The sequence below is a fragment of the Rhinoraja longicauda genome, chromosome 8 (assembly GCF_053455715.1).
Source record: "Rhinoraja longicauda isolate Sanriku21f chromosome 8, sRhiLon1.1, whole genome shotgun sequence".
Taxonomy (NCBI): Eukaryota; Metazoa; Chordata; class Chondrichthyes; order Rajiformes; family Arhynchobatidae; genus Rhinoraja; species Rhinoraja longicauda.
Genome location: NC_135960.1, coordinates 45,303,687 through 45,317,421, shown reverse-complemented (window position 1 = coordinate 45,317,421; position 13,735 = coordinate 45,303,687). Strand labels below are relative to the sequence as shown.

The 13,735-nt window shown below is 43.6% G+C and overlaps 1 protein-coding gene across 2 annotated transcripts in view; it reads left to right on the top strand.

Moving 5' to 3' along the window:
- LOC144595911 (sodium-driven chloride bicarbonate exchanger-like) overlaps positions 1–13,735 on the top strand; it is a 122,691-nt gene that overhangs the window by 96,576 nt on the left and 12,380 nt on the right. For both annotated transcript variants that reach the window (XM_078403809.1, XM_078403810.1), the window contains exons 18-22: positions 1,860–1,973; positions 3,514–3,675; positions 4,933–5,184; positions 9,043–9,111; positions 10,642–10,815. In XM_078403809.1, coding sequence (XP_078259935.1) covers positions 1,860–1,973; positions 3,514–3,675; positions 4,933–5,184; positions 9,043–9,111; positions 10,642–10,815 — 771 coding nt within the window. The remainder of the gene's footprint in view (positions 1–1,859; positions 1,974–3,513; positions 3,676–4,932; positions 5,185–9,042; positions 9,112–10,641; positions 10,816–13,735) is intronic.

Genomic DNA, 13,735 nt, shown 5'->3' with positions numbered 1-13,735 from the left:
GACATTGGTTCAAGGTGAGGGAGGGACGATTTAATAGGGACCTGAGGGGTCACTTTTTTACACACAGGGTTGTGGGCATATGGAACGAGCTGCCAGAGAAGGTAGTTGAGGCAGGTACTATAATAATATTTAGATATGATGTTTCCAATTAATATCTCAAGGATCTTACCAGGACTGGAGGGTCTGAGTTATAGGGAGAGGTTGGGCAGGTAAGGACTATATTCCTTGGAGCTCAAGAGGATGAGGTAAGCTTATAGAGGTGTACAAAATCATGACAGGAATAGATCTGGGGTAAATGTGCAGTCTTTTGCCCAGTAGGGGAATTGATAACCAGAGGACATAAGTTTAAGGTGAGGGGGAAAAAACTTTAATAGGAACCTGAGGGATAACTTTTTTTTAATGCATAGGGTGGTGGGTATATGGAACGAGCTGCTAGAGGAGGTACTTGAGGCAGGTACTATGGCAACGTTTAAGAATCATTTAGACGGATGCATGGATAGGATAGGTTTGGAGGTGTATGGGCCAAACAGGCATGTGGGACATATAGATTGGGCATGTTGGTTGGTGTGGACAAGTTGGGCCGAAGGACCTATTTCCATTCTGTACGTCTCCCTCTCTCTCTCTTTTTATTCTCTCATACAGAATACATTGCCATCCAGTGCATATCAGTAGAACTGCAGTCCTTTGGAAATAAATAAAACCTCAAAATAAAACAATGAAGTGCTAATAATAGCGTTGATGTGGTCATGAATGTGGCAAAATAAATGTTGTGTGGCTTTTTTTGCACTGGAAGCTTCACTTGTGAGATGCAAGCTTGTAGTGCCACAAAAGAAGCGTAATTGTGTGCTGTTCCTGGTTGGTTGGAGTACTGTTCTCTCCAGCATAGGATGCTTTACATCTGACCGCCCGCGGGGCCGCAGTCATCGAGTCACAACCTGGAAACAGGACATTCAGCCCAACTTGCCCATGCCGACCAACATGCCCCATCTACACTAGTCCTACCTGCCTGCATTTCCCCCATATTCCTTAAAACCTATCCTATCCATGTACCTGTCTAAATGCTTCTAAAACATTGTGAACGTCCCTGCCTCAACTCCCTCCTCTCGCAGCTCGTTCCATATACCCACCACCCTATGTGGGGAAAAAAGTTGGCCCTCAGGTTCCTATTAAATCTTTTCCCCCCTCACCTTAAACCTATGTCCTATGATTCTCGATTCCTTTTCTCTGGGCGAAAGCGTCTATGCATTATCTGATCTATTCCTCTCATGGTTTTATACACCTCTACAAGATCACCACTCATCCTCCTGTGCTCCAAAGAATAAAGTACTGGCCTCTCAACATCTCTCTATGGCTCAGGCCCTCGAGTCCTGGCAACGTCCTCAAGCTATTAATAGGGAACATCTAAAATTCATGTTTGTATGCTTCATACAAAAGAAATTACTCTGCTACGATACAGTTTTAGAACTTGTATTTGATGCCAATAACATTTGCGTAACTTCAGTTTCCCATTTAATGCAATGATTCCCCATTTGATTAGTTGTGCAGGATGTGTAATTTGTGTTCATGTAATGGCTCTGTCAATGCAGTGTTACGATTCTTTGAACATGCAGATCCACCTCCGATTTTCCGGCAACTGGTGGTCCAACACCACCTTTAATCTGGACTACATGACGAAAGCACACTGGAAATCTTTGCGTCTATCCATGATTTCCTTTTACTTCAGTTTTACTATTTGTTTGGACATGAACACATTCCTTACAGAATTAAACGGACAGTTTAACCACCTGTTTACACTTTTATCTGCTAAGTGATTGATTCTTGATAAAGACTGAGTCATGAATGTTATCTACTTGTCACAGGTGCGGTCGTCAATCAGTGACTTCGCTGTCTTTCTCAGTATTTTAACGATGGTTTTAATTGACTACGGTCTGGGGATTCCGTCACCAAAGCTCCAGGTCCCCAGTGTTTTCAAGGTATTGTATACAATTCAAGTTGCTGTGGCAGGGCATTGACTTTATTGCCTTCTACAAAATTCACCAAAACTGCAAACCGCACAGAAAGAGGTCATTTGGCCAATTGCTGAATCCCACCATTGCTAGTTCAAAGCTGAAGCAATCCAAAGATAATCCCTCCCTCTTGCTTTCTTTAGGTAGCTTCATTGCTTTATTCAGAAACAAAGAACTGCAGATGCATGTTTTAAAAAAAGACACAAATTGATACATAGATACATAGATACATAGAAAATAGGTGCAAGAGTAGGCCATTCAGTCCTTCGAGCCAGCACCACCATTCAATGTGATCATGGCTGATCATCCACAATCAGTACCCCGTTCCTGCCTTCTCCCCATATCCCTGGATTCCGCTAGCCTTAAGAGCTCTATCTAACTCTGTTTTGAATGTATCCAGTGAATTGGTCTCCACTGCCTTCTGAGGCAGAGAATTCCACAAATTCACAACTTTCTGGGTGAAAAAGGTTTTCCTCATCTCAGTTCTAAATGGCCTACCCCTTATTCTTAAACTATGACCCCTAGCTCTGGACTCCACCAACATGGGGAACAGTTTTCCTAGATCTAGCCTGTCCAATCACTTAATAATTTTACATGTTTCTGTAAGATCCCCTCATCCTTCTAAATTCCAGTGAATACAAGCCCAGTCGCTCCATTCTTTCATCAAATGACAGTCCTTCCATCCCGTGAATTAACATTGTGAACCTACGCTGTACTCCCTCAATAGCAAGAATGTCCTTCCTCAAATTAGGTAGAGTAATGATGGAGTAATTCAGCTGGTTAGTCAGCATGTGTGGGGAACATGGGTGACATTTTGGGTCGGGACCCTTCATCAGACCAACCCTTTCCCGACCCGAAAAGCCACCTCTCCATGTTCTCTAGAGATGCTGCCTGGCCCGCTGAGTTACTCCAGCGCTTTGTTTCTATCTTTGGTATAAACCAGCATCTGCAGTTCCTTTTTATCTCATCCCCTCATACCTTGACTCTGCCTTCATCATTTAAAAAATGTTTATTTTCTCTTTTGAGGAATTACAATTCAAACATCATGTATAACACAAGTGAAACATGAACAACATTTTAAACCATTTGGGGCAAATGGATTGTCTATGCTGTACTTTATGTATGAAATATGTATGTATTTAGATGTTAAATTTTTACTTAATAAACTTATTTTGCGTTTACAGAACAGATTGAGATCTCATGCAGTATTTTATATTCAATGACAGCAGATAGATGTTGACGGTTTAAGGATATTTAGTTTAAGGATCTTTCTTGTAACTTAAATCAGAGAGCAATTTTTTTTCTACTTAACCCTGCATTATCAATTGTAAGACAATAGAATTATTCTCCGAAATTCTATTTACTAACGTAAATGTACAAAACATTTAACAAAACATGTCCAAAACAAAGCACTTACATAAAGAATGGATGAGAAACTGTTAGAATTTAAGTGATGTTTGAGAATACATTATTTGGTTAAGATTTTTCTCATCATTTCTTTATTCAGCCGACGCGAGATGACCGTGGCTGGTTGATTAATCCTGTGGGCCCCAATCCGTGGTGGACAATTTTGGCTGCTTTTATACCAGCTTTGCTTTGTACCATACTAGTCTTCATGGATCAGCAGATTACTGCGGTGATTATCAATAGAAAGGAACATAAATTGAAGGTCAGTGCATTTCCACAATCTTTCAACAAGTCGTGACTGTTAAGAAGTATTATTTTTAAATGGAGATCAAGAAGGGTTTCGACCAGAAATGTCACCTATCCATGTTCTCAAGGGATGCCGCCGCATCCACTGAGTTACTCCAGCACATTGTGTCAGCCACTATTTTTAAATCCATAGTTTAGACTTTAGAGATACAGTGTGGAAACAGGGCCTTTGGCCCACCGAGTCCACGTCGACCAATGATCATCCGGTAGCCCTAACGGTATCCTACACACTAGGAACAATATTTACAATGTTACCAAAGCCAATTAACCTACAAATCTGCATGTCTTTGGAGTGTGGGAGGAAACCGGGACACCCAGAAAAAACCTACTCCACTTTGGGAGCGGTCTGTATGGAGTTTGCACGATTTCCCTGTGACCACGAGGTTTTTCTCCAGGTGCTCAGGTTTCCTCCCACACTACAACGACATACAGGTTGCTAGGTTAACTGGCTTTGGTGAAATTTGTAAGTTGACCCTAGTGTGTAGGATAATGCTAGTGTACGGCGATCATTGGTCAGCACAGACTCAGTGGGCCGAAGGACACGTTTCCACACTGTATATCTCTTCCTAAAAGGGGGGATAGGGTTGTTGATTAGTTATCTAAAAATGGAGAATTCATTATTCGTATTGTTGGGTTGAAGAAGGGTTTTATGCCGCCCACAAATCTACAATTCCACAGTAGATAAGAACGTTGCCCGATGGGAGTTGTCCACACTTATCTCAACCTAGATAGGCTAGCACAGTGGCGCAGCGGTAGGGATGCTGCCTTACAATGCCAGAGACCATGGTTTGATTCTGACTATGGATACTGTCTGTACAGAGTTTGTATGTTCTCTCTGTTACTACGTGGGTTGCTCCGGTTTCCTCCCACTCCCCAAGAACGTGCAGGTTTGTAGGCTAATTGGCTTCTGTAAATTGTCCCTAGTGTGTAAGATAGAACTAGTGTATGGGTGATCACTTGTCGGTGCAGACTCGGTAGGGTGAAGGGCCTGTGTCTATGCTGTATAAACTAAACCAAAATGTGATCAGCACAAATTTGTCTATTGTTTACACAAGTGCTATGTCATGTACACAGCTGTAGAGTGTAAAACTCAATGTATTTTATCTTGTCATTTTAAACAGTTTTCATCCTTATTTAAGATACCATAGAAGCTCCAAACCCTTATAATGATTTGCTATTTGATACGTTCTGTAATGTTTCCGTTGTTTTACAGAAAGGGTGTGGTTACCATTTGGATTTGTTTGTAATGTCCATCATGCTTGGGATCTGTTCCATCATGGGCCTGCCCTGGTTTGTTGCGGCCACGGTACTCTCGATATCCCACGTCAACAGTCTGAAGCTGGAATCAGAATGCTCGGCACCTGGCGAACAGCCAAAGTTCTTGGGTATCCACGAGCAAAGGGTAACTGGCCTCATGATCTTCATCCTCATGGGGTCATCTGTCTTCATGACCTCCGTTTTACAGGTAATCTCAATGACTTTAGACTATAGGCTTTAGAGATACAGCGAGGAAACAGGCACTTCAGCCCACCAAGTCCGTGCTGACCTACGATCACCCCTTACACTAACGCTATCCTACACACTAGGGACAATTTACAATTTTACTGAAGCCAATTAACCTACAAACCTGCACGTCTTTGGAATGTGGGAAGAAACCAAATTTGGTTTCCCCGGTGTGGGATGAATAAAGGAATATATTATTATTATTATTATTATTATAACTGGAGCACCTGAAGAAAACCCAAGCGATCACAGGGGAAATGTACAAACTCCATTCAGCCGACCCCCATAGTCAGGATTGATCCAAAGATGTACAAGTTTGAAGGTTAATTGCCTTCAGTAAAATTATCCCTAGTGTGCAGGATAGTGCTAGTATGGGGTGATTGCTGGTCGGCACTGACTTGGTGGGCCGAAGAGCCTGTTTCCGCGCTGTGTTTCTGAAGTATAAATTCCATATTAGTATTTCTGGCTCTGGTTTTGTGCAGACATTCCCAGTGAATGGAGATGAGATACTGACTGGACAACTAGTTAGATAGTTCTATTTGATGGGAGTGATTTCACAACAGTATTAATTAGATGGCTCTCTGCTGAGATTAATGAACTTTTCACACTTCCAAAAATGACTTTCATAATTAGAGATCCTAATGTACTGGATGTAAAGCAGTATAACTCAAGTTTACTTCCTTCCCTCAGGCATGGAACAGAGAAATGTTACAAGTTACTAATGTACATTGATGTTGAAAAATGCAAGTGCAACATTTTAATATAAACTATAGTGCTTTAAAATGAAAGAAAAATAAGTGCTGGAGTAACTCAAGGGTCAGGCAGCATCACTGGAGAACATGGATGAGTGGTGTTTCGGGTCGGGACCCTTCTTTAATCTGAAAGTTGGGGGTGGGGGTGAAGAATTGGAGGCAAGAAAATACCAGGACCAATCATGGAAACATAGAAAAATAAGTGCAAGAGTGGGCCATTCGGAGCTTTGAGCCAGCACCGCCATTCAATAAGGTCATGGCTGATCATCTAAAATCAGTACCCCATTCCTGCTTTTTCCACATATCCCTTGATTCCTTTAGCCCTAAGAGCTAAATCTAATTCTCTCTTGAAACCATCCAGTGAATTGGCCTCCACTGCCTTCTGTGGTAGAGAATTCCACAGATTCACAACTCTCTGGGTGAAAAAGTTTTTCCTCATCTTAGTCCTAAATGGCCTACCCCTTATTCTTAAATTGTGACCCCTGGTTCTGGACTCCCCCATCATCGGGAAAAAATTTCCTGCATCTAGCCTGTCCAATCCTTTAAGAATTTTATATGTTTCTATAAGATCCCCTCTCATCCTAAATTCCAGTGAATACAAGCCCAGTCGACCCATTCTTTTATCATATGTCAATCCCGCCATCCCGAGAATTAACCTGGTGAACCTACGCTGCACTCCCTCAATAGCAATAACGTCCTTCCTCAAATTAGACCAAAATTGCACACAACACGTCAGGTCTCACCAGGGCCCTGTACAACAACAGTAGGACCTCCTTGCTTCTAAACTCAAATCCTCTTGCAATGAAGGCCAACATGCCATGAGCTTTCTTCAGTGCCTGCTGTACCAGCATGATTACTTTCAGTGACTGATGTACAAGCACACCTAGGTCTCGTTGCACCTCCCCTTTTCCTAATCTGACACCATTCAGATAATAATCTGCCTTCCTGTTCTTGCCACCAAAGTGGATAACCTCACATTTATCCACATTATGCTGCACCTGCCATGCATTTGCCCACTCGCCCAACTTATCCAAGTCACCCTGCAGCCTCACAGCATCCTCATCACAGCTCACACTGCCACCCAGCTTTGTGTCATCCGCAAACTTGGAGATGTCACATTTAATTCCCTCTTCTAAGTCATTAATATATATTGTAAACAACTGTGGTCCCAGCATCGAGCCTTGCGGCACCCCTCAAGTCACTGCCTGCCATTCTGAAAAGGACCTGTTAATTCCTACTCTTTGCTTCCTGTCTGCCAACCAGTTCTCTATCCATGTCAACACCCTACCCCCAATACCATCTCTAATTTTACACATTAATCTCTTGTGTGGGATCTTGTCAAAGGCTTTTTGAAAGTCCAGATACACCACACCTACTGGCTCTCCCTTATTCATTCTACTAGTTACATCCTCAAAAAATTCCAGAAGATTAGTCAAGCATGATTTCCTCTTCATAAATCCATGCTGACTTTGACTGATCCTGTCACTGCTGTCCAAATGCGCTGCTATAACATATTTAACAATCGACTCAAGCATCTTCCCCACTACCGATTTCAGGCTAACTGGTCTGTAATTCCCTGTTTTCTCTCTCCCTCCTTTCTTAAAAAGTGGAGTTACATTGGCTACCCTCCAGTCCACAGGAACTGATCCAGCGTTGAGAGAACATTGGAAAATGATCACCAATGCATCCTCGATTTCTAGGGCCACGTCCTTGAGTACCCTGGGATACAGACCATCAGACCCCGGGGATTTATCTGCCTTCAGTCCCAACAGTTTACCTAACACCTTTTCCTGACAAATGTGGATTCCCTTCAGTTCCTCCCTCCCACTAGATCCTTGGTCCCCTAGTATTTCTGGGAGATTGCTTGTGTCTTTCATGAAGACAGAATCAAATTACTCTAACCGTTCTGCCATTTCTTTGTTTCCCATTATAAATTCACCTGTCTCTGATTGTAAGGGCTACATTTGTCTTCACTAATCTTTTCCTTTTTACATATTTAAAGAAACTTTTAGTTTTTATATTCCCTGCAAGCTTTCTTTCATGCTCTTTTTTCCCCCTCTTAATTAACCCCTTTGTCCTCCTCTGAGTTCCTCCGGCCAATTTATATGCCTTATCCTTAGATTTAACATTATCCTTGATTTCCCTCGTTAGCCACGGTTTTATTTTTTCGCCAGATAGGGATGAACAATTTTTGGAGTTCATCCATGCAGTCTTTAAATCCTTGCCATTGCATTTCCACCGTCAACCCTTTAAGTATAATTTGCCAGTCTATCTTAGCCAATTCCTGTCTTATACCTACAAAGTCTCCTTTCTTTAAGTTCAGGACTCTTGTCTCTGAATTAACCGTGTCATTCTCCATCCTAATGTAGAATTCCACCATATTATGGTCACTGTTGCCCAAGGGGCCTTGCACAACAAGATCGCTAACTAATCCTTCCTCGTTACACAATACCCAGTCTTGGATGGCCTGCCATCTAGTCGGTTCTTCTCCATATTGATTTAAAAAAACATCCGTATACATTCCAGGAAATCCTCCTCTTCAGCGCTGCTACCAATTTGGTTGGCCCAATCTATATGTAGATTAAAATCACCCATGATAACCGCTGTACCTTTGCTACCCGCATCCCAAATTTTCTGCTTGATGCTAACTCCAACCTCTCGATCAGGGCCAGCAACAAATGACCTCAGGCAGGGTGGTGCTTGGTAGGCCCATTGTTGGCTAGGGAAGGTGTGATCTCAAGAGGGATACAACGCGGTGAACTGTGGAACTGGTTAAATGATTAGGGTGGAGGAAGGGGCCAAGGGAGAAGAGGAGGGAAGTGTTAGTAGAAGTTACTTAAAATTATAGAATTCAGTGTTTATACTGTTGGGTTGAAAGCAGCCAAGCAAAATATGAGGTGCTAGTTCTGAAGAAGGGTCCCGATCCGAAACCTCAACTATCTTTTTTCACCACAGATGCTGCTTGACCCACTGAGTTACTCCAGCACTTTGTGTCCTTTTTAGCAAACCTGCATCTGCAGTTGCTTGTCTACATTAAAGAAAAATATATATTTTTGTCTCTCTTTTAGTTTATACCAATGCCGGTTTTGTATGGAGTATTTCTTTACATGGGGGCGTCAAGTCTAAGAGGAATTCAGGTAAAGATTCTGTGTTTCTGTGATTGTCGAGAATCAAGAGTGTTTAATTGTCATATGTACCGATAACGGAACAATGAAATTCTTACTTGCAGCAGCACAACAGGCCTGTAATCACAATACACACAGATTAATAAATAACAATTCAATAACTATTAACTGTGCAACTTTCATTAAAAATAAGTTTTGTACTCGTAAAGTTATGCTGAAGAGTTATTCCTTGAGAATGGAAATCCTTCATATCAATGAGCACGAGGAGATACAGTACAAGGAACTGCAGGTGCTAGAAATCTAGGCAAAATGCAAAGTGCTGGAAGAACTCAGTGGATCAGGTAGCATCTGTGGAGGGAATGTACAGATGATGTTTTAGGTCGGGACCCATGAGTCTGAACCTATCGAACAGTGCTGTTACTCAGAGTGATGGGTGCCTGCAACACGTAGAGATACAATGGTGGAGGCAGATACAATAGTGATCTTTAAGAGGCTTTTGAATTGGCACATAGTGATGGATGGTTATGGAAGAGGTGCAGGCAGATAAGAGAGGGTCTTGGCATCGTGTGTGTCACAGATATTGTGGGCTGCAGGGCCCTTTCCTGTGCAGTGCTGTTGTAAGTTTTATATTGTAGATCTATGAAGAGCAATGCTGACCTCCCATCTACCTAATTGCAGACCAACAAACTATCTTTAATTGGACTTTACTGAACTTTATTTTGCACTAAACATTATTCTCTTTATTCTGTATCTGTACACTGTGAACGGCTTGATTGTAATCATGTATGTGTAGGAAGGAACTACAGACGCTGGTTCATATTGAAGATAGACAAAGTGTTGGAGTACCTCAGCGGGTCAGACAGCATCTCTGGAGAAACAGAAACAATGATGTTTTGGACCCAAAACGGTAGCTATTCTTTTTCTCCAGAGATGCTGACTGACTCGCTGAATTACTCGAGCATTTTGTGTCTATCTTTTGTAATCATGTATATTCTTTTCTTTGACTGAAACTCATGCAACAAAAAGCCTTTCACTGACAATAATAAATCACAATAAACTAATTCACTGACAATAATAAACTAAGCTAAACTAACTTACTTGTGCAGTTATGATATACAAGTGATATTTCTGAAGATATAAAGGTTTGGCCACTTTTGTCTATTGCTCAGTTTAGAGATGCAGTGCAGACAAGGGCCCTTCGGCCCACTGAGTCTGTACTGACTAGCGATCATCTCATACACTAGCACTATCCTGCACACTAGGAACAATTTCAATTGTACCAAAGCCGATTAACCTACAAATTGTACATCTTTGGACTGTGGGAGGAAACCGGAGCACCCGGAGAAAACCTACGTGGTCACAGGTAGAACGTAAAAACCATACATATAGCACTCAAGTCAGGATCGAACCCGGGTCCCTGATGCTGTGAGGCAGCAAATCTACTGCAGTGCCAACGTGCTGCCCCATTGAATTAAAGTATTGTATTAAAGTTGTAGTAAATCAATCTTTACAGAAAGTTATGATCTTTGTTTTTTGTAACAGCTCTTTGATCGGTTGAAGCTCTTCGGGATGCCTGCAAAGCACCAACCTGACTTTATCTATCTTCGGCACGTGCCCCTAAGGAAAGTCCATCTCTTTACCGTCATCCAGGCATCTTGCCTGATCATCCTCTGGGTAATAAAAGCTTCTCGGGCAGCCATAGTCTTTCCTATGATGGTAAGAACCAAGCATCGTGAAGACAACTCACAAATTATTTTCACAGTGAAGTCATTTGTAAACGGACACTTCTGTTCTACTTTACACTATCTTGACAATATTGAATTAAAACTGAAAAGCAAATAGGAATGGTTTAGAGGGGTATAGGCCAAACATGGGCAAATGGGACTAGGTGCATCTTGCAGTGGCATGGATGAGTTTAGTTTACAGCATGGAAACAAGCCCTTCAGCATGCACTCTCTGGGCCGACCATCTGTGCACACTAGTTCTATGTTATCCCACTTTCTCATCCACTCCCTACACATGAGGGGGGGAGGGCAATTTACAGAGGGCCAATTCACCTACCAATCCGCAACTCTTCGGAAAGTGGGAGGAAACTGGAGCACCCAAAGGAAACCCAGGCGGTCACTGGGAGAATCTACAAACTCCACACAGACAGCAGTCGTAGCCAGGAACTGACGGGAGTCTCTGGCGCTGTGAGGCAGCTACTCTACCAGCTGTGCCACTGTGCCGTCTGTGGAAAAAACATGACGGTCAGCATGAATGAGTTGGAATAAAGAGCCCATGCTGTATGGTTTTATAACTCCATGAGGGAGAAGGTAAATTGTCAGGTATAAGGGAATCTGAGGGGTAATTTTTAAAAAAATAAAATGATTGCTATTGGCAACGTGCTGCCAGAGAAGATGGTGAAATTAGCCACAATTAATGTTAAGGAGGCAATTTAACAGCCACTTAGGGAAGTCATAGCAGGATAAAGGTCCTAATGTGGATAAGCTAAAAGACTGGAATGGACAGAGGGCTGAAGGGTGTATTTTTGTGCTGCATGACGTCATGGAGTTTTTTCACAAAAAAAATTACAGTTCTTGTTTCTTTAATATATGTAGGAAATATTTAAAACTCGAGCTCAGAATATTATTTGAATTTCAAAAATAGCTGGTTATTTCCAGTTCCGTTAAACTTTAGACCAGCGATCACTAGCACTATCCTACACACTAAGAAATAATTTACAATTTTACCAAAGCCAATTAGCCTACAATCCTGTTTATCTGTGGAATGTGGGAGGAAACTGGAGCACCCGAAGAAAACCCATGTGGTCGCAGGGTGAACATACAAACATCGTACCAATAACACCCATTGTCAGGATCGAACCTGGGTCTCTGGCGCTGTAAAGCAGCTACTCCAGCGCTGTGACTCTGTGCCGCCCTCTGTCACATTTTTCTGGCCAAAGCATCACGTTTTTCAAAGATGGACACAAAGTGTTGGAGTAATCAGCGGTGGAGGGGGAAGGGGAGAAACTGGTGCAAGATCAGCCAGGGTTCGGGGGGAGTGGGGGGGGGGGGGAAGAAACGAGGGGGAGGTTCTTGGGCAAGAAAGGGAAGGAAAGGGGGGAAATCATAGGGTTGGATCTTGAGGGAGAAAGGGGAGGGGGAAGGTGGCTATTGTATGATAGTTGCTGAAAATTGGAGAATTCAATGTTCATATCATTGGGCTGCCAGCTACCCAGGTATAATATGAGGTGCTGTTCCTCCAGTTTGTGTGTGGCCTCACGCTGGCAACAGAGGAGGCCCTGGACAGAAAGGTCATTGTGGGAAGGGGGTTAAAGAGGTTAGCGGGAGATCCTGCACGCCTTGGTGGTGGAGGTAGATATGAGAGTGGCTTTTTAAGAGGCTTTTGGATAAGCACATGGATATGGAGGGATATGAGTGATGTGCAGACAGAGGATATCAGTTTAACAGTATCGACGACTGCATTGGTGCTACCTCTTGCACCCATGCAGAACTCACTGACTTTATACACTTCACCTCCAATTTCCACCCTGCCCTTAAATATACCTGGACTATCTCTGACATCTCCCTCCCGTTTCTGGACCTCACCATCTCCATCACAGGAGAAAAACTAGTGACGGACATTTATTACAAGCCCACCGACTCGCACAGCTATCTGGACTACACTTCTTCCCACCCGGTCCCCTGCAAAAAGTCTATCCCCTACTCCCAATTCCTCCGTCTACGCCGCATCTGCGCCCGGGATGAGGTGTTTCACACTAGGGCTTCCGAGATGTCCTCGTTTTTCAGAAAACGGGGCTTCCCCTCCTCCATTATAGATGAGGCTCTCACTAGGGTCTCTTCTACATCCCACAGCTCCGCTCTTGCTCCCCATCCCCACACTCGCAACAAGGACAGGATCCCCCTCGTTCTCACCTTCCACCCCACCAGCCAGCGGATCCAACATATTATCCACCAACATTTCCGTCACCTACAACAGGACCCCACCACTGGCCATATCTTCCCATCCCCTCCCCTCTCTGCGTTCCGCAGAGACCGTTCCCTCCGCAACTCCCTGGTCCACTCGTCCCTTCCTACCCAAACCACCCTAACCCCGGGCACTTGCAACCGCACGAGATGCAACACCTGTCCCTTTACCTCCCCCCTCAACTCCATCAAAGGACCCAAACATTCTTTCCAGGTGAGACAGAGGTTCACCTGCACCTCCTCCAACCTCATCTATTGCATCCGCTGCTCTAGATGTCAACTTATCTATATCGGCGAAACCAAGCGCAGGCTCGGCGATCGCTTCGCTGAACACCTGCGCTCGGTCCGCATTAACGCAACTGATCTCCCGGTGGCCCAGCACTTTAACTCCCCCTCCCATTCCCAGTCTGACCTCTCTGTCATGGGCCTCCTCCAGTGCCATAGTGAGGCCCGCCGGAAATTGGAGGAGCAGCACCTCATATTTCGCCTGGGCAGTTTGCGGCCCGGTGGTATGAACGTCGACTTCTCCAACTTCAGATAGCTCCTCTGTCCCTCCCTTCCCCTCCTCCTTCCCAGATCTCCCTCTATCTTCCTGTCTCCACCTATATCCTTCCTTTGTCCCACCCCCGACATCAGTCTGAAGAAGGGTCTCGACCCGAAACGTCACC